Source organism: Octopus sinensis, linkage group LG12 (assembly GCF_006345805.1).
Source record: "Octopus sinensis linkage group LG12, ASM634580v1, whole genome shotgun sequence".
NCBI classification, from domain to species: domain Eukaryota; kingdom Metazoa; phylum Mollusca; class Cephalopoda; order Octopoda; family Octopodidae; genus Octopus; species Octopus sinensis.
In genome coordinates this window covers 56434783-56459654 of record NC_043008.1, presented here as the reverse complement: position 1 = coordinate 56459654, position 24872 = coordinate 56434783, and the positions used below count along the sequence as shown (strand labels likewise).

At 36.2% G+C, this 24872-nt stretch overlaps 1 protein-coding gene across 1 annotated transcript; it reads right to left on the bottom strand.

Annotated features, from left to right (window-relative positions):
• Positions 1–1221: 1221 nt before the first annotated feature.
• Positions 1222–24540, bottom strand: LOC115218128 (microtubule-associated proteins 1A/1B light chain 3B-like). Its single transcript, XM_029787925.2, has 4 exons — positions 24330–24540; positions 6699–6754; positions 3788–3894; positions 1222–2204 (listed from the first exon to the last, which is right to left on the bottom strand). Exons 1-4 carry the CDS (start codon positions 24403–24405, stop codon positions 1967–1969), a joined length of 477 nt encoding a protein of 158 aa, XP_029643785.1. The 5' UTR covers positions 24406–24540; the 3' UTR covers positions 1222–1966.
• Positions 24541–24872: the final 332 nt, after the last annotated feature.

Here is a 24872-nt window from a genome sequence, read left to right as displayed (position 1 = left end):
GTTGATCTCGGCGGAATTTGAACTCAGAACGTACACGGCAGACGAAATACCTATTTTTTATTACCCACAAGGGGCAAAACACAAGAGGGGACAAACAAGGACAGACATAGGTATTAAGTCGATTCCATCGACCCCAGTGCGTAACTGGTACTTAATTATCGAACCCGAAAGGATGAAAGGCAAAGTCGACCTCGGCGGAATTTGAACTGACAACGTAACGGCAGACGAAATACCGCTAAGCATTTCGCCCGGCGTGCTAACGTTTCTGCCAGCTCGTCGCCATTATGCATACTAATATTTGCAGCCAACAAATTAAATACGCTTTGGACACAAATCCTGGATAGGGAAATTTTGTACAGAAACGCCAACAGGAACTGAACCATCGATTATATAATTTGCCACTATTGTGTCTGTGTCCTGCAAAACTTGGAGTTCTTTGCGTTTTTGCATTATTTTTTTTGTTTGATATCATATTTGCATTGAGAATCTCATGTGGAATCTATATTAGGTGATAAATAGTAAATAAATAAAATTATCTTTATATACAGCCTATAGGATTATATATAGCCTATAGCTACGAAATATCGAAAATTCTCCCGTAAAATGTGAGTAAGATATAAGCAAAGAAGATGGCATACTGACTCGCTACGTGTTAAAAAAAAAAGATTTACATTAAAACCATGTTGCTTTGGTGTAAGGAAACAAAATGGACGTTGCTCCAGTCCTCCTTTCGATCGCTTTAGCCCGCAGGGTGTGGCATCATTTGATAGCTGCAACGATGCAAAGCGCATTGTGACCAGCGATGTGTAACAGCGTCTGATAGTCAGTCAGTCACGTGATATATATATATATATATATATATATATATTATATATATATAGAGAGAGAGAGAGAGAGAGAAAGAAAATTGTATATATAAATCCATGCAATTTTGTATAAACATGTACATGTATACTATATATGTTATATATATATATGTATGTATATATATATGATGTGTGTATGTATATATATATATATATATATATATATATATATATGTATAGATATAGAATATATATATATACAAGCATATATTTGCTTATCTTTACACTCAAGTTCACTAAGACACACTCACGCGTGGCAAACATGCAGACACAATATTTGTACACCTTAAATATACCAATCAATGATTGCAGAAATGTTTGTGGCGGACAAGAGAATCATACTGATATAATTTTTTTTTTTTTTTTACCACATTATAATATTGTTATCACACAATAATGTTTTCGACTAATAACCCTTTCACAAAACTTGACATTTTTTGGGGGGGGGGGGAGCAGCTAGTCGATTACATCGACTCCCAGTTCTTCACTGGTACTTATTTTAGCGGCCCTGAAATGATGAAAGGTAAAGTTGACTTCGCTCGAAACTTGAACTGAAAATGTAAAACCGGAAGAAATGCCGCTAAGCATTTTGTCCGGCTTGCTAACGATTCTGCCAGCTCGGTGTCTTTTTTATGATGCAATAATGATTTCTTTTATAAGCATAAAATCACAAATATACAGAAAGGGTAGGTAGGTATTTACCATTAATTTTGGCACCAATATAGCAATGGTACTTAAAAACTGCAGTTGTTGATTTGCTGGGGGTTTTTTTCATAGTCTTTTAATGGCGAGGCAGGGAGGAGGTGCTTAGTTTTTTTAAGTCTTTGAATCTTCCCGAAAATAGTCTTTTTGATTTTCTTTGGTGTGGATATTAAACACATTAGCTTTCATTTTATTTGTCTTTGGGGTTTTTTTTTTTTTTATTAATGGCTGACAAAATATCATTTTAACATCGAAAGTGTCCATATATATTTATCTCGTAGCAACGAGTTTGTTCATATGCCAAGCTTTCAAAGAAATCTCTTCGGTAAGATCAGATAAAAAGTAAGTTTAGTTTATATATCTATTTATTTATTGGCTTTTAATGATCAAATTCTTGGTCACGAACTTCTCCAGCTAACGTCCGTCGTTTTACATGGAACATTGTGTGAAAAGCAGTGGTAATTTCGGCTCTCAAGCCCTCCAAAGACTTCTTGTGATGCGTAATGGAAATACAAAAATCCATCTTTGTCTTTTTCGATCTGGTAAAGTTCAGCAACTGTGCAGGTCATTGTGACTAACGTTTTACTGTTGACTACCAGAAATAGTGTCTGTGTGTTCTTTAGCTTTAATCGTTGTCTGAAAATATACAAATGAAAGACATCGGTTTTACAACAGTATAATGTTTCGTTCGTTTACAACAAAGTATGTGCATATGTGTAAACACACACAAACAGATACATACATACATAAACACACACATATAGTAAAAATGAATTTCGTTGAAGAGATTTTCCTAACGAAATGCGAAACCGGTAGACTATCATAATATTCTACCCTTTAAAATATAAATTGCATGTATCTTCCTTCTTTTGCTATATATATATATATTATTTAAAGCAGCAGAAAATTCAGCAAAACCTGTTTCTCTGAGTTTCCCGTTGCCGTTCGTCGATGAACGGCAACGGGAAACTCAGAGTAACAGGTTTTGTTGAATTTTCTGCTGCTTAAAAAAGCAAATTACTCTACCACTGGTATTTGAGTACTCTTTTTCCATTGTTTCACATTTATGTGTTTACTCCAGTATATATATATATATATATATATATATATATATAAGAAAAATAAAAACGGAAAATACGCACACTTATATGGTTATAATATAATTTTTAATGTATCGACCGGTTTCGCAATCGCTATTCATGATACAATGTTTAATTTATATGAAAATATATTTTTTCTTAAGAAGAAAATGGGTCCATGTTGTTTATAGTGAGATTCACGAGGTGAATGATTTTACAAGTTGACAAGTAAAGGGAAGTAATTGGTTGTTATTATTGTTATTGTTGTCTGTAAGGGAGATAACTGTTTAGGTTTTGGGTGGGGAAAATATGTGTACAGAAAGGAGACAGGTTTAAAAAAAGGGGGGCCTTGTTTAGTAGGGGATTTATGTACAGTGATGTAATATGTAAAAATATAAAAATTGGTTATGCGTGCTTATTTTGACGCGTTTTGTATTTTTCAATGAAAAAAGTTTCTTTATTTAAGTGTTCAAGTTGAGAGATTGTGTCTTTGCACTGGTAGAAAGGGAAGACTGTAAAATTTGGTTTCATGTTACCTGCACATTTGTCTATGTGTTCACTAAGAAGGATTTGTCTGTATTGTGGGAAACGGATTTGCTCCTTATGCAGAGTAATTCTCTTCCTCAAAATTAAACTCGTTTGTCCAATGTACTGATGACTGCAACTCGAGCAGGTTATTACATAAATTAGGTTCTTTTTTGTGAATTCTCCCCTATATATATACATACATACACACACACACATACACACACACACACATACACACACACACACACACACACACATATATATATATATATATATATATATACATATATATAAATATATGCATACATACATACATACATACGTACATACATACCTACATACATACTTACATATATATACCCATACATACTTATACATATTGCATATGTTTTATATATGTACACACACATACACACACACACACACACACACACACACACACACACATTTCCGCATATATTGTAAAAGATAAACGGATTTCCGTCGGTTTCAGCGAGGAGTATTTGATTGTCCGAATAATTAAAGTACCTGCTTATTGAATTTGCGTGTAAGTGGCTGAGATTTCCGGAAGGAGGCTGAAGGTCAATGGGAAAGCGGATAAATCTCTCTTACCTGATTACTCCCATCAGTTGTGACATAGTCAGGTCCATCGGAATCAGGAATTTGGTCTTGTCCAAGAAAGGGAGATGTTTTTCTCTGGGACCTCGTTCAATGATTACCTGTGTCGGAAGAGGACAATGAAGTCGTTTTAATTCAAGATCATACGACAACAGCAATAAAAGCAACAACAACAACAACACAATCATTACAGCAAACAAAAGTCCCCGTATGCAGTCACTCATTCAACGTGCAAGGAATAGCAATCGAATCTCGCCAGCAGATATAGACTCACTCTTCCCTCTAGCATCACTTCACCAACAGAGGATCCAGAGTGTGGTAGATGGAGGAAGGAGGACTGCACCAATATCAAACCGGTGATCATTTTTTCTTGGGTGTAGGTGTGTATATGTTTGTACCTACACACATACATAGTAATATATAGATTTTTTGTACTTTCTGCTTTTTGCTACTGTCGTTTATTATCTCCCCTTCTCCCTAGCTCTCCTTGTATGGCCCTTCTGTCCCTCATTCGCCATGATAGATTGCTAGCCACTACACATTCTTTACTTTCTCACCTTGTTTTTTCTGTGTTCCTTTCTGTGGAAGAGCGTAGGCTCGAAACATTAAAGACTTTTTCACTTCCCGAGCGTTATACTAATACATCTGTTTGTTATCTACACCACCTCACTTCGTCTTTTGTTTTATATATATATATATATAATATATATATATATATATATATACATACATGAATATTCATATACCTATCTATCAATGAATATAATTAAAATTAATCAAAGGACATACTAAGTATGTCTGCCTGCTGGAAATAACAGTCAAACTCTGCCTAGGTAGACTTTGCCTTTCATCTTTTCGGGGTCAATAAAATAAGTACTAATTGCGTACGAGGGTCCATGTAATCAAAATGCATCGCGGCATTTTTCCGTGTTCAAATTCCGCCAAGGTCAACTTTAACTTTCTGGATCCTTTCTAGATCGAAAAAATAAGTTACCAGTTGGAGTCGATGTACTACTACTACTGCTACTACTACTACTACTACTACTACTACTACTACTACTACTACTACTACTGCTGCTGCTGCTGCTGCTACTGCTGCTGCTACTGCTGCTGCTACTACATGCTGTACAAAGGGGTGATGAAAGGCGTTGTGTGTCGGTGAAAAAACATTGATGTAAGGGGTGTAGCTGTTGTTGTTGCTGTTATTGTTGTAGTTGTTGTTGTTGGTGGTGGTGGTAGTAGTATTTGTGATGTCGATGTATTGGTTGTTATACAGAAGAAATACACTCATGTGTGTATGTGTGTGTGTGTGTGTGTGTCCGATTTCCAAGAAGTGAAGTATATTAGAGTATTCGTTTCTCCGTAGAAAAAAAAAGAAGGATCAACCTCGTAGCTCATCTAATTAGATCTATAGGGACCAATTGCAGTTTTGACAAATGCACCGACTGACAGCGGTTCCTACAACTGCAATATCAATTAGACACACCCTGTATACTTCTTATTGAACTACTACAACTACTACTACTACTACTACTACTACTACTACTACTACCACTACTACTACTACTACTACTACCACCACTACTACTACTACTACTACTCATATGCTGCTTGATCCTTGTAATTTTTACTGTGTTTTCTATTTTTAATATTTTTCTATTTAATCCTTCAGAACGAAGTAAAAGTGTAAGAGCCTTTATGTGGTCATTGTATCTGCTAGAAACAGCAGTCATATCTCTGCCAAATCATACACTACTGTCCTTGTGTGTTGTCAAGACATATTTTTTCCAGAATTCAAAACTGGATATTCATGGCCACAGTACTTTTGATTATATAATAGTTCTACTCAATCATTTAGACAGTAACAACCAAAGCAATAATTGCTGAATCTTCTCCAATAATTATTTGAGTGTCACATTTGACTCTTTACACGAGTTTTCACTTCATCTTCCATTCTAGTAACCCTACCCGTGCAACATTCTCATCCTTCATTCGAAAATTTGTCGGGTATTCACTCAACTTCTGCCTCTACTCAAGTATCTATTCACATCTCATCTAATCAACAATTTAATACTTCACTCAAGACTCTACATCCATCCTAGTATCAACACACATCTCACAGAAGCAGCTATTTCTCTTCTAACTTTACTTAAGTCTACACTCCACTCCAGCCTATTCTCAAGTCTACACTCCACTGCAATCCTCTGTCTAGTACCCGCTCATACCTCACCAAAGCATCTGCGTCTTGCTTCATTCAAGTTCACCTCACAGAAGCAGCTATTTCTCTTCAACTTTACTCAAATCTACACTCCACTCCAGCCTACTCTCAAGTCTACACTCCACTGCAGTCCTCTCTCTAGTACCTGCTCACACCTCACCAAAGCATCTGCTTCTTTCTTCATTCAAGTTCACACTCCACTCTACATTCCTTCAAGTCCTCACGTTACTCCAGCTTTCTCTCTAGCTTCTAATCACACTTCAAGACAGTATCTACTTTTTACTTCATTCAAACCTGTACTCCATTTGCAGCCTTTCCTCAAGTCTCCACACCACTCCAGCTTTCACTCTAGTGCCTTTTCCCGGTTTCTATGGCGTATGTGTTCCCCAGCGTTACTCATTTTTGCCAGCTGAGTGGACTGGAGCAACGTGAAATGAAGTGTTTTGCTCAAGAACACAACGCGTCGCCTAGTTCAGGAATCGAAACCACAATCTTACGATCATGATGCTGACACCCTAACCACTAAGCCACGCGCCTCCACTTACTCTAGTACTTTTTCCCACCTCACCAAAAGACACCGATAGAATAAGTACTAAGCTTACACAGAATAAGCTCTGGAGACGATTTGCTCGAGTAAAGGCGGTTGCTCCAGCATGACTGAAACAAGTAAAAGATAAAGATACTCACTGGTATTTTGTCAATATATCTTGATTTTATGCTCTTCGATTCTTCGATTCTTTGTTCTGGAAATTACAAAAAGAAAATTCTTACATATATATTTCTTTACTGCCCACAAAGGGCTAAACACAGAGGGAACAAACAAGGACAGACAAACGGATTAAGTCGATTAAATCGACCCCAGTGCGTAACTGGTACTTATTTAATCGACCCCGAAAGAATGAAAGGCAAAGTCGGCCACGGCGGAATTTGATCTCAGAATATAGCGGCAAACGAAATACCTATTTCTTTATTACCCACAAGGGGCTAAACAGAGAGGGGACAAACAACGACAGACATAGGTATTAAGTCGATTACATCGACCCCAGTGTGTAACTGGTACTTAATTTATCGACCCCGAAAGGATGAAAGGCAAAGTCGACCTCGGCGGATTTGAACTCACAACGTAACGCAGACGAAATACCGCTAAACATTTCGCCCGGCGCGCTAACGTTTCTGCCAGCTCGCCGCCTTTATACTAGTAAACTTGTGTCGTCAAAAATGCTGACAGTATTATTGATGATAGAAAATAGCATGTCAAATTAATGCTATGTATCAGCACTCGGGTAAATATATGCATATACACAGAACTGAAACACTTGAAGTGGATACGGTTGTAACGTCTGGGTTGAAAATATCGCCCATCTAGATGTACATGTTTCAAATATTATGTTAGATCCGGTTCTACACGAAATCTTGAATGGTCAGATTTTTTTTTATATGACGTTAACAATATTCTAACGAATAGCAATCGTATTCTTCAGTGGTTTTTTTTAATCGTTTTTTTTCCCATCGGGTATAGCGATCCGGTTTCGATTGCTAAATATTTGTGGCTAAATTTTCCTGTTATATATCTTCTCAGAGAATGCAAGGTTCGAAAAAAAAAAATTAATAACATAAACAGAAATTTTGTTAAGTTATTTCACTTGCATTGAAAGAAAAAATGTCTTTTCCTCCATAAGTTTATCATTATTATTATTATTATTATTATTATTATTATTATTTTTAGTCAGTTTTATTTTTATAGCGTGCTTTCACTTCACTACCGAGCGCAGCTCTGTGTGCCTTGGGTATGTGCTGTGATTTGTTGTGATGCTCTGATGGTTATTGTATGGAAAGTGTTCTGCGTAGGATGTGTGCAGTGCCTAGTAGTGCAATTTTCTGTATGTTATATGTGTTTGTAAGTCCTGGTGTTTTTGTTATGTATTTGTCTGAATATTTTTTTATCATGCCTAATGCACCTACTATGATAGGAATTGTTTCTGTTTTCAGGTTCCACATTCTAGTTACCTCTATTTCCAGGTCTTTGTATTTTGAGAGTTCTCCATTTCTTTTAGAGACACGTTGTCATCTGCCGGTATTGATACATCAATTAGAAAGCATTTTTTTCTTCATGATCTCTGACAACTATATCTGGTCTGTTGCCTTAATTTCTCTATCTGTGTGTATCGGCATATCCCAGAGTATGGTTGCTATTATTATTATTATTATTATTATTATTATTATTATCATCATTATTATTATTAATATTATTATATTATTAATATTATTATTATTATTATTATTATTATTATCATCATTATTATTATTAATATTATTATTATTATTATTATTATTATTATTATTATTATTTATTATTATTAATATATTATTATTCTTATTATTATTATTATTATTATTATTATTATTATTATTATTATTATTATTTTTTTTTTTCTATTAATACGCCTCAGGTAGTAATTCATTTTACTATAAGCACAAGGCCTGAAATTTGGGGAGACGGGACTAGTCGATTACATCGACCCCCGTCTGTAACTGGTACTTACTTATCGAAGCCAAAAGGATGAAAGACAAAGTCGACCTCGGCGGAATTTGAACTCAGAACGTAACAACGGGCAAAATACCTATTTCTATTTCTTTACTACCCACAAGGGGCTAAACACAGAGGGAACAAACAAGGACAGACAAATGGATTAAGTCAATTATATCGATCCCAGTGCGTAACTGGTACTTATTTAATCGGCCCCGAAAGGATGAAAGATAAAGTCGACCTCGGCGGTATTTGAATTAAGAACGTAACGACAGGCGAAATACCTATTTCTTTACTACCCACAAGGGGCTAAACACAGAGGTAACAAACAAGGACAGACAAATGGATTAAGTCGATTATATTGATCCCAGTGCGTAACTGGTACTTATTTAATCGGCCCCCGAAAAGATGAAAGATAAAGTCGACCTCGGCGGTATTTGAACTAAGAACGTAACGACAGGCGAAATACCTATTTCTTTACTACCCACAAGGGGCTAAACACAGAGAGGACAAACAAGGACAGACAAACGGATTAAGTCGATTATATCGACCCCAGTGCGTAAATGGTACTTATTTAATCGACCCCGAAAGGATGAAAGGCAAAGTCGACCTCGGCGGAATTTGAACTCAGAATGTAACGGCAGACGAAATACCGCTAAGCATTTCGCCCGACGTGCTAACGTTTCTGCCAGCTCGCCGCCTTTACAACGTCAGTAATAATGCTTCTGACTGCATGTATGAACGTATGAACATATATCTACATGCGTACGTGCAAATGCATGCAAGCACGGGTGTTCCTTTGGGTTTTATTAAAGTTTGTTTTTTCCTTTGCAGAATTCTAGCTGTTCGCTAACAAAGTCGCAAGGCTTCTTCGTTTAAGTAAAAAGAGCTCTTGGGGTTTCTACTTATCTGAATTGGTTCATATATACTATACTTGTGTGTGTGTGTGTGGATAAGCTTGCACTTGCTTCAGGGGCATGCATGTGTATGTCTGTGTGCTTCGTTACTGGTTATGTGTGTGTATGCATGTGTATTCCATATGTATGTGTGACTATGTGCACAGGTTCACTTAGACAGCTTGACAGGAGAATTCCCAAAGGTTTTACGTACGCGCGTGTATATATATAATATATATATATACATATATATATATATATATAATATATATATATTGCTTGACTTATAGACGCCCTTGTATTTTGAGGATTTAATGTAGCTAGTTAACGGTTTACGGCAGAATATGAAGAACAGATAGAGTAGAGTAATTGAGTTAAGACCTCCATATTATAATGGGTGTAGAAGATAGATACGGGAATTAGACAAAATAACATCTGTTAAAGCAGATTCGAATGATTACGATTTTTAAAAAATTGGCATTGAATTAGAAAAATAGGGGAAGGCAGTGAGTTGGCAGAATCGTTAGCAGGCTCGAGAAATTGATTGGCGGCATTTCGCCCGTCTTTACGTTCTGTGTTCAAATTCCGCCAAGGTAGAGTTTGCCTTTTATTCTTTCGTAGTCGAAGAAATAACGTATCAGTCGAGCAGATGGATTGATGCAATTGACTATCGATCCTCCCACAAAATTTCAGGTCCAGTGCCTATTGCAGAAAGCAAAAGTAGACAGGAAATCACTCTATGTGGAGATTAGGTGTTTTGCTCATAAACACACACATCGCTCGGTCTGAGATTCGAACCCACGATCCCTCGACCGCGAGTTCGCGGCTCTAACTACTAGGCCATGTGCCTCCACGCATTGAAGTAGTAAAAGGGTGAAAAGCCTCTTCGGTCATGACTGACCATGGGATTGCACCTAAAAAGTTTCCCTCTGAGGCACAAGTCCGGGAAAGGTTGTTTATGGAAGACCAGCAGTCGCCCATGCATACCAGCTTCCGATCTCCTGATGTTATCCAAGGGAAAGACAAAGGTCGATACAGTTTGGCCCCAGTTATGTTAAAACTCATTTCAACAGCTGAGTGAACTGGAGCAATGGGAAATGAAGTGTCTTGCTCAAGAGCACACCAGACAGCCCTGTCCAGGAGTCGAACTGGCTACCTCATGATTGTGAGCCCTACGCTGTAACCACTGAGTCATGCGCTTTCACGCAGAAGTACACTACACTACCGCCATATGCTTTCCTGTAGAAGTAGTGGAAGTAGAGGAAAGCGTATGATGGTAGTGGTGGGAGTAGTAGCGAGAGTGAAGTGTATAGCGATAGATAGGATAATGTATGATGGTAGCAAATGTAAAAATGTGATAGCGGCGGCGACGGCGGCGGTGGTGGTGGTGGTGGTGGTGGTGGTGGGGGTGGGGTGTGGTGGGGTGGTTTTGTTGTGGGTGGTGGTGGTGGTGGTTGTGGTTGTGGCGGCGGCGGCGGCGGCGGTGGTGGTGGTGGTGGTGGTGGTGGTGGCGGTGGTGGTGGTGGTAGTGGTGGTTTTAGTGGTGGTGGTGGTGGTGGCAGCAGCGGCGGCGGCGATGGTATGGTGGTGGTGGTGGTGGTGGTGGAAGTGGTGGTGGTGGAGGTGGTAGTGGTGGAGGAGGTAGTGGTGGAGGTGGTGGTGGTGGAATGAGCGTAGTAATTGTAGGAGGAGAAGGAAGAGGAGAAAATCTGTTAAACTAACGTCAAGATTTATAAGTTGTTGTTGTTGTTGTTGTTGTTGTTGCAGTTGTTATTGTAATTTTTTAACCAAATATAGAAGAAAATAAAACAATAAAAATATAGTGGACGTAAAGTCCTTGAAACAGTTTCAAATCACTCTATTGGTTGAATATAATCGAAGTTTGGTACCTTAGACCCCCGCCTCCAATGACCTCTTAATCAACAATTTCTTATCAATTAAGTTTTTTGCTGATTATATCAAAATTAGAAGTTTGACCTTGATTGGAATTCGCTTTCTTTTTCTAATTATGAATATATTAATAAGTTGATCGGATCACTCTGTTAACTCATCAACTGATAAAATCTTTTCTTTTAAATAACAATACACACATACATACATACATACATACATACATACATACATAAATACACATACATACATACGTACACATATATACATACACATACATACATACACATACATACATATATATATACATACATACATACATACATACACATACATACATACATACATAAGTACATACATACATATATTCATACGTACATACATACATACATACAAACATACATACATACATACGTAATACATACATACATACATACGTAATACATACATACATACATACATACATACATAAATACATACATACATACATACATACATACATACATACATACAAACATACATACATACATACATATAGAAATACATACACACACATACACACGCACTTACGCACACACACACACACGCGCGCGCGCGCGCGCATATATATATACATACAAGCATATAGGCGCAGGGCTGTGTGGTAAGAAGCTTGCTTCCGAACCGCTTGGTCCAGGTTCAATCCCAATGTATGCCATCTTGAGCAAGTGTCTTCTGCTATAGCCTTAGGACGACCAAAGCCTTGTGAGGGCTTTGGGAAGCGGAAACTGAAAGAAGCCCGTCGTATATATATAGATTTGTGTGTATCTGTCTGTCTGTCTGTTTGTGTGAGTCAGTGTGTGTGTGTTTGTGTTTGTGCCAGCGCCATTGCTTGACAAGTGATGCTGGTGTGTTTAGCATAACTTAGCAGTTTGGCAAAAGTGACCGACAAAATTAGTACTAAGCTCACAAAGAATAGGACCTGAGGTCGATTTCTTCGACTAAAACCCTTTAATGCGGTGCTCCAGTACGGGGGCTATTGAATGACTGAAACAAGTAAAAAAACGAAAGAAAAGAATATATATATATACTAATATATCTATACGTGTGTGTGTGTATATATATATTATATATATATATATATATATACGTACATATATATAGATATAGATATACGTACATACATACATACATATATATATATATATATATATATATATATACGTACATATATATATATGTGTGGGGGGTGTATTAAAATTATAATTTAGGGTATCTAAGAGATACCTCCACAAAAAGGACAAGATGAACTAGCAAAAATTACTGGATAATTCCAGAGCTTTTTGTCCTCTTTCCTGGTGCTGTATGAACCTTTAATGTGGTTTTAGAGTCAAGTTTTGGCTGCTATTTCCAGCGTGGAGGTATCTCTTAGATACCCTCAATTATAATTTTAATAATAATTATTACCTTTAAAGGTTTTTATTCCCATGCTGGTCACTTGATAAGATCGATAATTAAATTAACGATCTTATCCTTATATATATATATCCTTATATATATATATACTAGCAGTATCGCCCGGGTTTGTTGCTCGGGTTTGTTTTGAGCCACTGGAATTGGAATTTTTGAAAAGTAAAAATTTTGCATTATGTAGCTTGTTATTCTCTTCAAGTGAACATTTTTCTGGTTGAAATATACCGAAAAGTGGCGACACAGCAGTGAAAAAATCGTAAAAAATAGGGATTTTCATAGGAAAAAGCACCTTTTTGATGTAAATAATTTTTAGTGTTAACATGGTCCGATTTGAATTTTGTCTTCTACGGAAGGAAGAGCAACCCTTCTATCATACTCTCAATTTTGGTCAACTTGTGCCGCAGTGTCTCGGAGGAGATAGTGTTAGTTGAAGGTTACCAAACCTGGCGCACACAGACAACTTCAGCTTACGCATACATATATATATATATGCATGCATACATATAGAAATAAATATATGTATGTATTTATTTATATGTATATATATACTCACATATACACACACATACATATGTGCATTCATACGTATGCATGTATGTATGCGAGTGGACAAACGAAAGAAAGAGACACTCAAGACATTTAGTCGGAGTTACATATATTATTTTACAACAGTTTGCACATATTTTTTTACAACAGTTTGATTCAACTCCATACAACTTACAGTTTCGTGCGCTCATCACATTACCCTAGTTCGATTATAGCGTCATCAGAAAATATATACATATATATATATATATATATATATATATATATATATATATATATATATATATATATATATATATATGTAAATATATATTAATAATAATAATAATAATTAAATGTGCCATTTTAAAACCTAGCCAGGCTCATGGGCCCGGAACCCCGGTGTATGTGTTCCCCAGCTGGACGGGACGCCAGTCCAACGCAGCGTTACCATTTTTGCCAGCTGAGTGGACTGGAGCAACGTGAAATGAAGTGTTTGCTCAAGAACACAACGCGTCGCCCGGTCCAGGAATCGAAACCACAATCTTACGATTATAATGCTGACACCCTAACCACTAAGCCATGCGCCTCCACACATTTATACACACACACACACACACACACACACACACACACATATAATATATATATATATTAATATATATATATATATATATATTATTATTATATATATAGCTTGTTTACCAACACATGGTTCGGGTTCAGTCCCACTGCGTGGCACCTTGGGCAAGTGTCTTCTACTATAGCTTCGGGCCGACCAAAGCCTTGTGAGTGGATTTGGTAGACGGAAACTGAAAGAAGCCCGTCGTATATATGTATATATATGTATATATATGCGTGTGTGTATGTGTTTGTATGTCTGTGTTTGTCCCCCTAGCATTGCTTGACAACCGATGCTGGTGTGTTTATGTCCCCGTTACTTAGCGGTTCGGCAAAAGAGACCGATAGAATAAGTACTGGGGTTACAAAAGAATAAGTCCCGGGGTGGAGTTGCTCGATTAAAGGCGGTGCTCCAGCATGGCCGCAGTCAAATGACTGAAACAATTAAAAGAGTAAAGAGTAAAGAGTATATATATATATATATATAATATATATAAGTATATAATATATATATATATATATATATATAATATATATATATATATATATATATATATATATATATATATATATATATATGTACAGAAAACATACACACGTACATATCTATCTATCTATTTAAATTTTGCACAAGTAACTTTGAGACATTTCAGCCCAGCTTCCCTGAACTTTAACTACTTTTAAAGCTTCGCATCTCTTTACAATTCTCTGAACGGAAGATCTCAGCCTCACTGATCTGGGAGAATTTATTTCTCAGGTATTTGAATCTCGTTTGCGTTTAATCTTTAGTTTTAACAATGCTTTTCCTTATATATATATGCGTATGTATGTCAGTATTTAAGTATGTACGTATGCAAGTATGTGTGTACTTATGTATTATGTATGCGTGTGCGTGTTATTGTGTGCGAATGTGAACTCTGATCTCCAACACAAGTGATTTCATGAACATATAAGTAAAATTTAACCTTGTATGCTTTTTACGTCTGACTTTGGATCTCGTTATCTAGTTACCATAGATACGGCTACTGTTGTCGTAGCTTCATCTGCTGTTGTCAACTACCGTTGTCATGACTTCAGTTACTGATAACACATATATGCATGCACTCATACACATACGTACGTACATACATACATACATACATACATACATACATACATACATACACATGTGTCTCTGTGTTTGTGTGTGTGTGTGTTTGTATATCGGACTTTCATTCAGTTTCCGTTTTCTGAATTCACTCGCAAAGCATGTCTGCCCATGGCTATAGTAGAAGACGGTGAATCGCAGTGGAACTGAACCCGAAATCATGTGGTCGCAAAGTGAGCTACATAACCATACAGCCATTGACCTCGGAGCGAAAGATTTATTTTCAATCATGAGGAACCCTGTTTTTTGCTTGAATTTTAAAATTTTCTTAGTGCGACCAATTAGCAGATTTTGCTACAACTTTAGATGGAATTCCTCTCGGTATTTGCTTCGATTCTCTGCGACCCGAGTTCAAACCTTGTCGGCGTTAACTTCTCATTTTCACCCGTTCGGGGTCGATAAAAAATAAAAATGGTATTGATCCATGGTGATAGATTTGCGAAATTTAATACAATGTTGAGCGAGAGGCTTTGCTATATATGTTCTGAGTTTTTGCATTTTGTCAGCATTGGTACCTTAATGCGAAGGTGAATTGACCATAAAGTTTAATAGTGACTTGTAAGCAGAAGCCCATCAAGTTGGCTATGAAATCAGCAGAGGTTGTACTAAGGGTGTTGTGGATCGGGAGGTGTGAACCCTATAAGAAGTAGTACTACTACCTTTCTCTGGGACACCATCGTTGATATACAGAGTGAGGAGATCTGTATATAAAGCAGCTGTCAGTTTTCCACAAAAATTGGGAAGAAACATTTCCCAGGGTTGCATATACATGTAAATAAATGGTCAAAGCTAAGCAATGGAGAACCTGCCCTTCCCCATTTAACTGATTTATATGACGTGGTGATACGGAGAAGGGATACCCAGCGTCCATGAAGGCTCTCAGGGTCTCTGAGATTGGCGGGAGCTAGTGAGGAAGTTACCTTCAGAACGCAAACCTAGCTCAAACAGTTGCAAGATATTGGACTCCGCAAAGCACCCGACATAGAGGTGAGGAGTTCAACAGACCATGAAAAAACAGAACGGTGCCTCCGACCACTTTCTATGCATTTCCGTTTTTCAGTTTTAAACGCAACGCTTTTGTTCACTCAAGATATTATTAGAAAACACTCTTCTCTGGTGTTGCACTGCAGAAGGTTTTGAACCCAAAACAACAGATTTACGAAATGAGCTTCTTAACCGCAAAACGTCTTACGTTTTATAAACATAAATTATTTATTTCTTTACTACCGACAAGGGACTAAACACAGAAAGGACAAACAAGGACAGACAAACGGATTAAGTCGATTACATCGACCCCAGCGCGTAACTGGTACTTAATTTATCGACCCCCGAAAGGATGAAAGGCAAAGTCGACCTCGTCGGAATTTGAACTCAGAACGTAACGACAGACGAAATACGGCTAGGCATTTCACCCGGTGTGCTAACGTTTCTGCCAGCTCGCCGCCTTATATAAACATAAATTATTATAAAGACAAGTGGTCCGAATATTTCCTATCTGGTTTTATCTACATACAGTCTTAGGTAATATGCTCACAGCTTCAACCAACTTCGAACCGCTTTGAACTGTTTTGATCCGATTCAACACACCCTGTTACTTCAAACCTGATTGACTTACCAAAAGATAAGCTTAATACGACATAAAAATAAAACGATGATCTAATGAATGATTAGTAATCAACAAGTGGGATGTAATGATGTTGTTTACATCTTTTATTTATTTGTTTAACGTTTATTTATTTCAGCCATTGGACTGCGGCCATGCTGGAGCATCGCCTTGAAGGGCTTTAGATGAATGTATCGGCCTCAGTACCCAGTTCCTTATTGAATCCTGGCACTTACTCTATAGATCACTGTGCTCGAATCACTAAGGTATAGGACGTGAACAAACCAACACCCGTTGTCAAGCGATGGTGGGGTACAAACACAAAGATATGCACACACATACACATATACATATACATACATGCATACATATATATATAACACATTAAGAGGTTTCCATCATAGAAATCCCTTACGCTAGAAAGAACAGCTAAAGTTCAAAACCACTAATTAGGGATAAATTCTCGAAGGGAATGAAAAATAATATATAATAATCTATTGACTAATTTTTCTATACGCTAGGCCACTGGTAGTAAAAATTTCTAAAATCTTTATTACCCTGACATTATTAATTATATATATATATATATATATATAGGGAGAGTTTACGAAAAAACAAAAGACGAAGACAGGTGGTGTACAAAACAAACAGATGTATTAGTATAACGCTCAGGAATAGAAAAAGTCTTTTACGTTTCGAGCCTACGCTCTTATATATATAAATATATGTGTGTGTGTGTGTGTGTGTGTGTGTGTATACACTCACATATACACACATACATACACAAATACTTACACACGTACATACACACATACACACGCACTACTAAAATGAACTCATCTGACGCATCATCGTCCGATACTATATCAGCTATCTATTAAGTTACTATCAACACTAAATGGCCTTATTAAATAACGATCGGCTGAGTAATTTTGGGGACAGTTTATCTAATGACGTCATACAAGCTTACTTCGTTCATTTGAGCCCAAGCGCAAATAGATCTAATTTTATAGCTCTCTCCCTCTCTCTTTCTCTCTTTCATATACACACGCACACACGCATGCAAACACGCCGCGCGCATGCAACATGTATATATGGTGGGTTTCACTTCGTTTCTGCCCATCAAATCCACTCACAAGGGTTTGGTCAGCCAAGAGTTGTAGTGAAAGACCCTTGCCCAAGGTACCGCGTTGCGGAACACTGAACCCAAGACCACATGACTAGGAAACAAACTTCTTGACTGCACAGCCACGTGTGCATCCATATACATATATATATATATATATATATATATATATATATATATATATATATATATATATATATATATATATATATATATACATATACGTGTGTGTGTGTGTGTGTGTGTGTGTGTGTGCGTGCGTGCGTGCACATGTGTATGTGTGTGTGCGTGTGCATGTGTGAGTGTACGAGTGAGTGGACACACGAAGGGAAAGGGCACTCAACACAACAGTAGTTGCATGTATTATTTAAAATAGTTTGATTCGGTTCTGTGCTGCTTCAAGTATCGCAGGCTCCTGAAGGGTACCCGATTCCTTCGGGTGTCTAAAATACCGAATCGGCATTCCTGAAGCCTGAAGAAGTTGGGCTTCCATCAGGGACCTGCAAAACTTGAAGCAGCACGGAACCGAATCAAGCAGTTTGAATTTATATTTAATTTGCAATGGGTCACCAAAAAGAAGAATTACAAATGACACTAAATGTGACTAGGATTCTTAGGAAACACCTACATTGCTAGAAATAAGAGCTAAACTGCTGTAATGCTGTAGTTAACACAGATGAATGAAAATATATGCACTAACAGGGACCATAATTGTCCGAAAAATGCCGACTAAGAATTCTTAAGACTGACATTAGTTTTGGCAATTTCCGTTGCCCTCGTCAGTTAAGCCTGCTTGATGTTCAGCCATTTCTGGAACTGTTTCTCTATTAGCATGTATGCATTTGTTATCCAAATTAAAGGCTGATTTAGCATTTCGTTAATGTGTATGCACAAAATTAATATAAACAGCAGGTTATAATGTTTCACCAAAAAAGAGAATTACAATTGTCACTAAATGTGACTAGGGTTCTTACGAAATACCTACATTGCTAGAAATAAGAGCTAAAATGCTCTAATGCTGTAGTTAATGTACATAAAGGAAAACATATGCACTAACAGGAACCATAATCATCCGAATAGTGTCGATCGAGTCCCTGTTAGTGTATATTTTCATTGATGTGCGTAAACTACAGCATTAGAGCGATTTAGCTCTTATTTCTAGCAATGTATACCCTTGTCATATTTAGTGATACAGTAATTTCTTGGCATATCGCGGTTCACCTATCACGGTCTATTATCTAAACTTAGTCGATTCTTCTGTGGTGCTGTCTTGCATTTATAACAGAACTTTTATGATACAGAACTGTTAAACTTTCATAAAACTTTCAATGTTTATATTCTTTTACAATTTTGCAGTTGGTAGTAAGTGATGTCAATGTCCTTTCAAAGAAAAAACAATTAGCTCCATCCTATGGTGTCCATATTTAAACAGACAATGGCGAAATCGACGGGCAGACAGACAGATAGACAGACAGACAGACAGGTAGATAGATAGATAGATAGATAGATAGATAGATAGATAGATAGATAGATAGATAGATAGATAGATAGATAGATAGATAGATAGACACACACATACATACATACATACATACATACATACATACATACATACATACATTGCTCTCGGGTATATAATTTTAGCCCGCGTACGCACACACACACAAACAAACACACAAGTACACTCGCATGTAAACATGAGATGTGTCAACATTGTGATTTCTGTCCAAATTTAGACTAACGTCCCATGATCTTTGTTTACAACCAGTTTTTTTATGGGAAACATATGTATATATGTACATATTAACACCTACCACCAACCTACCTCCCACACACACACACACACTCTCTCCCTCCTCATACTTATGCACATACATATATTAGGTCAGATATGTATATATATTATATATATATACATATGTATATACATAAATATTTATACACACAATATATATATGTATATATATATATTATACATATATATAATGCATTTATATATGTGTGTGTGTGTATCTATCTTATATATATATGTATATGTATGTGCGTATGTATATTTATATATATATAATTTAATATATATATGCATATATAGTAATATATATATATATATATATATATATATATATATATATATACATATATATATATATAATATATATATATATATATATACATACATACATACACGCATATACATATATTAACAGCTTTCAACAAATACTGCTTTTTCTCTCTCTTCTTCTTCCTCTCTCTCTCTCTTTCTCTCTCTTACTCTCGATATATGTGTGTGTGTGTGTGAATGTGACTGTGTGTGTACACGCACATACAGAGGTGGAAATGAGATGCCATTGATATTAACACTGCCAAATCTCTAAGATTATAAATTTTAAAACCCAATAAAACATAAATCCGTCACCTTCCTATGAGCTCTTTTCGAGATATCATCACTTCACATCTCCCATTTTCTATTTCTTCATCACATAAATTCAAACCACTAAACTCGCCACCACCACTACCACCACCACCACCACCACCACTACCATCACCATCATCATCATCATCATCATCATCATCATCATCTTCACCGTTACCCCCCACGGCACTACTGAAATATTTTCCGAAAACGACGAAGGAACTTCTAAGTGGTCGCGTGGTTTGCTAGAAATGGAAAGCAAGTCTAAAAATCGCACAAAAGTAACGCATTTGTCTAAGGTACTTATTAAGCCTGAAGAAAAACAATGGGAGTGTCATAGATGAAATTCTTTGATCGTAGATCTGTTTCTGTTTGTGGCCCCAGAAATAAACAACAAGCTACAAGTTGGTTTTAAACTAGAACATTAAGTCTTTTAAAATTAAATCTTAACAAAAGTCCATATTACCAAACCTTTCATTATCCATTTATAACTACTTTCTTACAAAAAAAATACAGAGAGCCTTCTTCATAAAAGCTCAACAGATTATCTGCAGGTGTGTGATAAGTTCCAGTTCATGGAGGAAGCGCAATCATCCCAGAATTTATTTTGCATTTCATACGATTAATCGCTGCATGCCAGAATGCACTGTATGGTTTGCACAGGCGTTGCCTGGTATATGTATTTTCTACCATAATCTTGGAACGCCTTAAGACTTAGAACTGGAAATCTTGGAGATGGAAACTGAGAAGAAGCCGATCAGTTAGACTGTATCCGTTTATGAGTGTTTGATTTAATCTGTCACCTATTTATTACTGCCACCAGGCTCGAAACAGTCTTTAGTAAGTTCACACCGTTGTAATTATTTGAAACCGAATTTCTTGTCAGTACAGCTCTTTACATTCTAAGTTCAAATAACAGCCGAGGCTAACGTTGCCTTTCATCTTGTCGGGGGTCGATAAAATAAATTAAAGAACCAGACAAATACTGGAGTCGATAGCATTTACTAATCCTTTTCCTCAAAATTACTGGCCAGATAGATATCCTTAATCACATCGCTGAGGTGTTTGCAAATTTAAAAACAAAAGCGTATTCTACGCGTCCAGAGGCACAGTGTGTCATTATATATATATATGAAAGTTTAATTACACATTGCATGTTGTTTTATCTGTGAAACAGCTAAGCTGTTTTTTGAATCATCAGTGTTTTGGATGTAGCAGTTTACCTACGTGAAACATTTTGCAAGTTGCAAATTAAATTTTGAAAATGTTTCTGAGTGAATACGGCAGCATATATACATACATACATACATACATACATACATACATACATACATACATACATACATATATATATTATATATATATATATATATATATATACATATGGATATATATATATATATATATAATATATATGAATATGTATATGTAATATATATATATATATATATTATATATACACGCGCATATATAATCATATATATATATATGTATATATATACCTATGCATGCTCTTACGCACACATATATACACACATGCATATATGTATAGATGTATGCATATATATATATGAATATATATACATACATATATATATATATATATATATATATATATATATATATATATATACACACACACACTATACAATGTATATATATACATATATACACACAACAATATGTATATATATACATACAGAGAGAGAGAGACAGAGACAGACAGAGAGAGAGGCATACACATATTCCTTGAGATTGTCAAAACACACACACGTCGAAATAATGACTATTCTTATACGATACATACCACATCCTGAGCAAAACTTGTGTCACGCCCAAGCCACCCCGAGCGAATGTCCCCATTATAAACACATCACTGTAACTTCTTTCAGGGCATCTTTTTTTATCATCATGCACGGTGATCAATTTATATCATAATATATGTGTGTGTCCATGAATCTGTCCCTACCACTGAATATACTGTGCGTGTGTGTCAGTGTGTGTGTCTGTGTGAATATAAATATGTACCTTATATATATATATATATATAATATATATATATATATATATATATATATATATATATATATATATTTAAAGCAGTTTGATTCCGTTTCGTGCTATTTTAAAGTTTCGCAGACACGTAACGGGAGCTCGACTCCTTCAAGCTTCTGAAGTGCAGAATCGGAAGGAGCAGCAGCCTAGAGGAGTCGGGCTTCCGTTAGGAGCCTGTGAAACTTGACGTACCAGGGAGCCGAATTAAGCTGTTTTTAAATAAATGTGTTGTGTGCCCTTTCTTTCATTTGCCCACCCACACGTATATTCTAATATATATATATATATATATACATATACTCTTTTACACGTTTCAGTCATTTGACTGCAGCCATGCTGGTGCACCGCCTTTAGTCGAAGAAATTGACCCCAGGACTTATTCTGTGAAAGGCTAGTACTTATTCTGTCGGAATGTTTTGCCAAACCGCTAAGTTTTGAGGACATAAACACACCAACATCCGTTGTCAAGCGATGGTTGGAGGCAAACACAGACACAAAGACAGACACACACACTCTCACACACACACTCACACACACACTCACACACACTCATACACACACACTCACACACACTCATACACACACATACTCACACATATACACATATTTATACACACACGACGGGCTTTCAGTTTCCGTGTAACAAATCCACTCACAAGGCTTTTATTGGCCTGAGGCTGTAGTAGAAGACACTTGTCCAAGGTGCCATGTAGTGGGGTTGAACCCGGAACCATGTGGTTTAGAAGTAAGCTTCTTACCACACAACCACACCTATATATTATTCTTAAACAAGAATTTTGCTGACAGTGACTTCGAAGTTACCGCCAGCTAATCCATCACCGGCAGCTAGATGATTGCTTTGTTGGCTGTAACTTCGATGCCATCGTCAACAACGTTCTTGTTTAAGAATAATAAATTTGTACTCTTCAGTAGTAGAGTAACTCACAGGATTACGGTATATTTGGTTTTATTATAACTGAATATATAAACAAACATCTAAAAACAAACATTTATATACACACACACACATATATATACATATATATGTATATATATATATATATATATATATATATATATATATATATATATATATATATATATAAACATACATATATATATATATATTATATATATATATATATATACATGTATATATATAAATATATTACATACATACATATATATATATATATACATATATATAATATATATATATATATATATATGTATGTAATTGTATATATATATATATATGCATGTATGTATATATATACATATATATGTATATATATGTGTGTGTGTGTGTGTGTGTGTGTAAATAAAAACATTATTATTTCTAAATCTTCCAGAGAGATATTCAGTAACAGTACTTTTAAGTAACAACTATTTGCCAACATAATGTGGCAGTCATGGATGGGACGAATGCTACTGTGGTTTAGCCCCGTGTGTGTGTGTGAGAGAGAGAGAGAGAGAGAGAGAGAGAGAGATATTTGTCTCTTCTTTTTTTCTATTTCGCTTGTTTTAGCCATTGGACTGCGGCCATGCTGGGGCATCTCTTGAAGTGTCTAGTCGATCAAATCGCTCCCAGGCTTTATTTTTTTAAAGTCTGGTACTTATTCAATCGATCTCCTTTGCCATACAGCTAAATTAATGGAATTTAAATAATGCCACACCGATTGGGGAACAAACACAAACAAAAAAAGATATGTGTTTGTGTGTTTGCGTGTGTTTGTGTGTATATGTATATATATATATATATATATAATATATATATATATATACATACACGTTCACAAAACAGGCTTCCACACAGTTTCCGTCAATCAAATTCAGTCATAATGCTTTGGGCGACCCGCGGTTATGGCAAAAGACACTTGCTCAAGATGCTCCGCAGTGGGATTGGCCACGAAACTGAAAAGTTGCAATCACACAACCATACTTGGCCATAATTGGAACGCCTTTGATCGTAAGTCTACTCAATCAGGGCTGACCTAGGACCAAACAACAGCATAACTTGTAGACAAGGATCTGGAGTAAAATAAAAATAATAAAAAACTCACCTATTGTTTTTCGTTCCCTGAATGACTTCTTTCTCGCTTGCATTTTGGAGTTGTTTTTAACGCCTTTTTCACCCATGTTGATCTGTTTACTGCTGTGTGTCAATGAGAACACTCAATGAAGTGGATCAGAAAGTTTACGTATTAAAGCGTTTTCAGGGTGAACACAATTTGATCGCCAGGTGGCGTTTCACTACTACATCTGATTCATTTATCTTCGTCACAAATATGGCGATAGTATTCTTAGGTTTTTTTTTATCTAACTATTGGCTAGAGATAAGCATTAGTTTGTTCCCTCCTATCTAGAGATCATTGTGTGTGCGTTTATATGTGTGTGTGTGTGTATGTGGGTGTTTTTTGCGTGTTTATATGCCTGTATGTATTTTATATGCGTATGTGTGTTTGTATGTCTGTGTGTGTGTTTGTGTGTGTGAGCTAGTGTGTGTGTGTATGCGTGTGTGAGAGTGTGTGTGAGTGTATGTGTGCGCACATTGATTGTCAATATTCAGGACAAAGTATCTTTGTAATAGCTTGATTATTGCGGTT

What these genes read in the sequence shown, in the direction of transcription:
- LOC115218128 (XM_029787925.2), bottom strand. Translation starts at nt 24,405, where the DNA reads ATGGGTGAAAAAGGCGTTAAAAACAACTCCAAAATGCAAGCGAGAAAG. An exon ending in CAGGGAACGAAAAACAATAG is followed by an intron (nt 6,755 to 24,329) that starts GTGAGTTTTTTA and finishes TGTAATTTCCAG; the next exon opens with AACAAAGAATCGAAGAATCG. An exon ending in CAACTGATGGGAGTAATCAG is followed by an intron (nt 2,205 to 3,787) that starts GTAAGAGAGATT and finishes GTATATTTTCAG; the next exon opens with ACAACGATTAAAGCTAAAGA.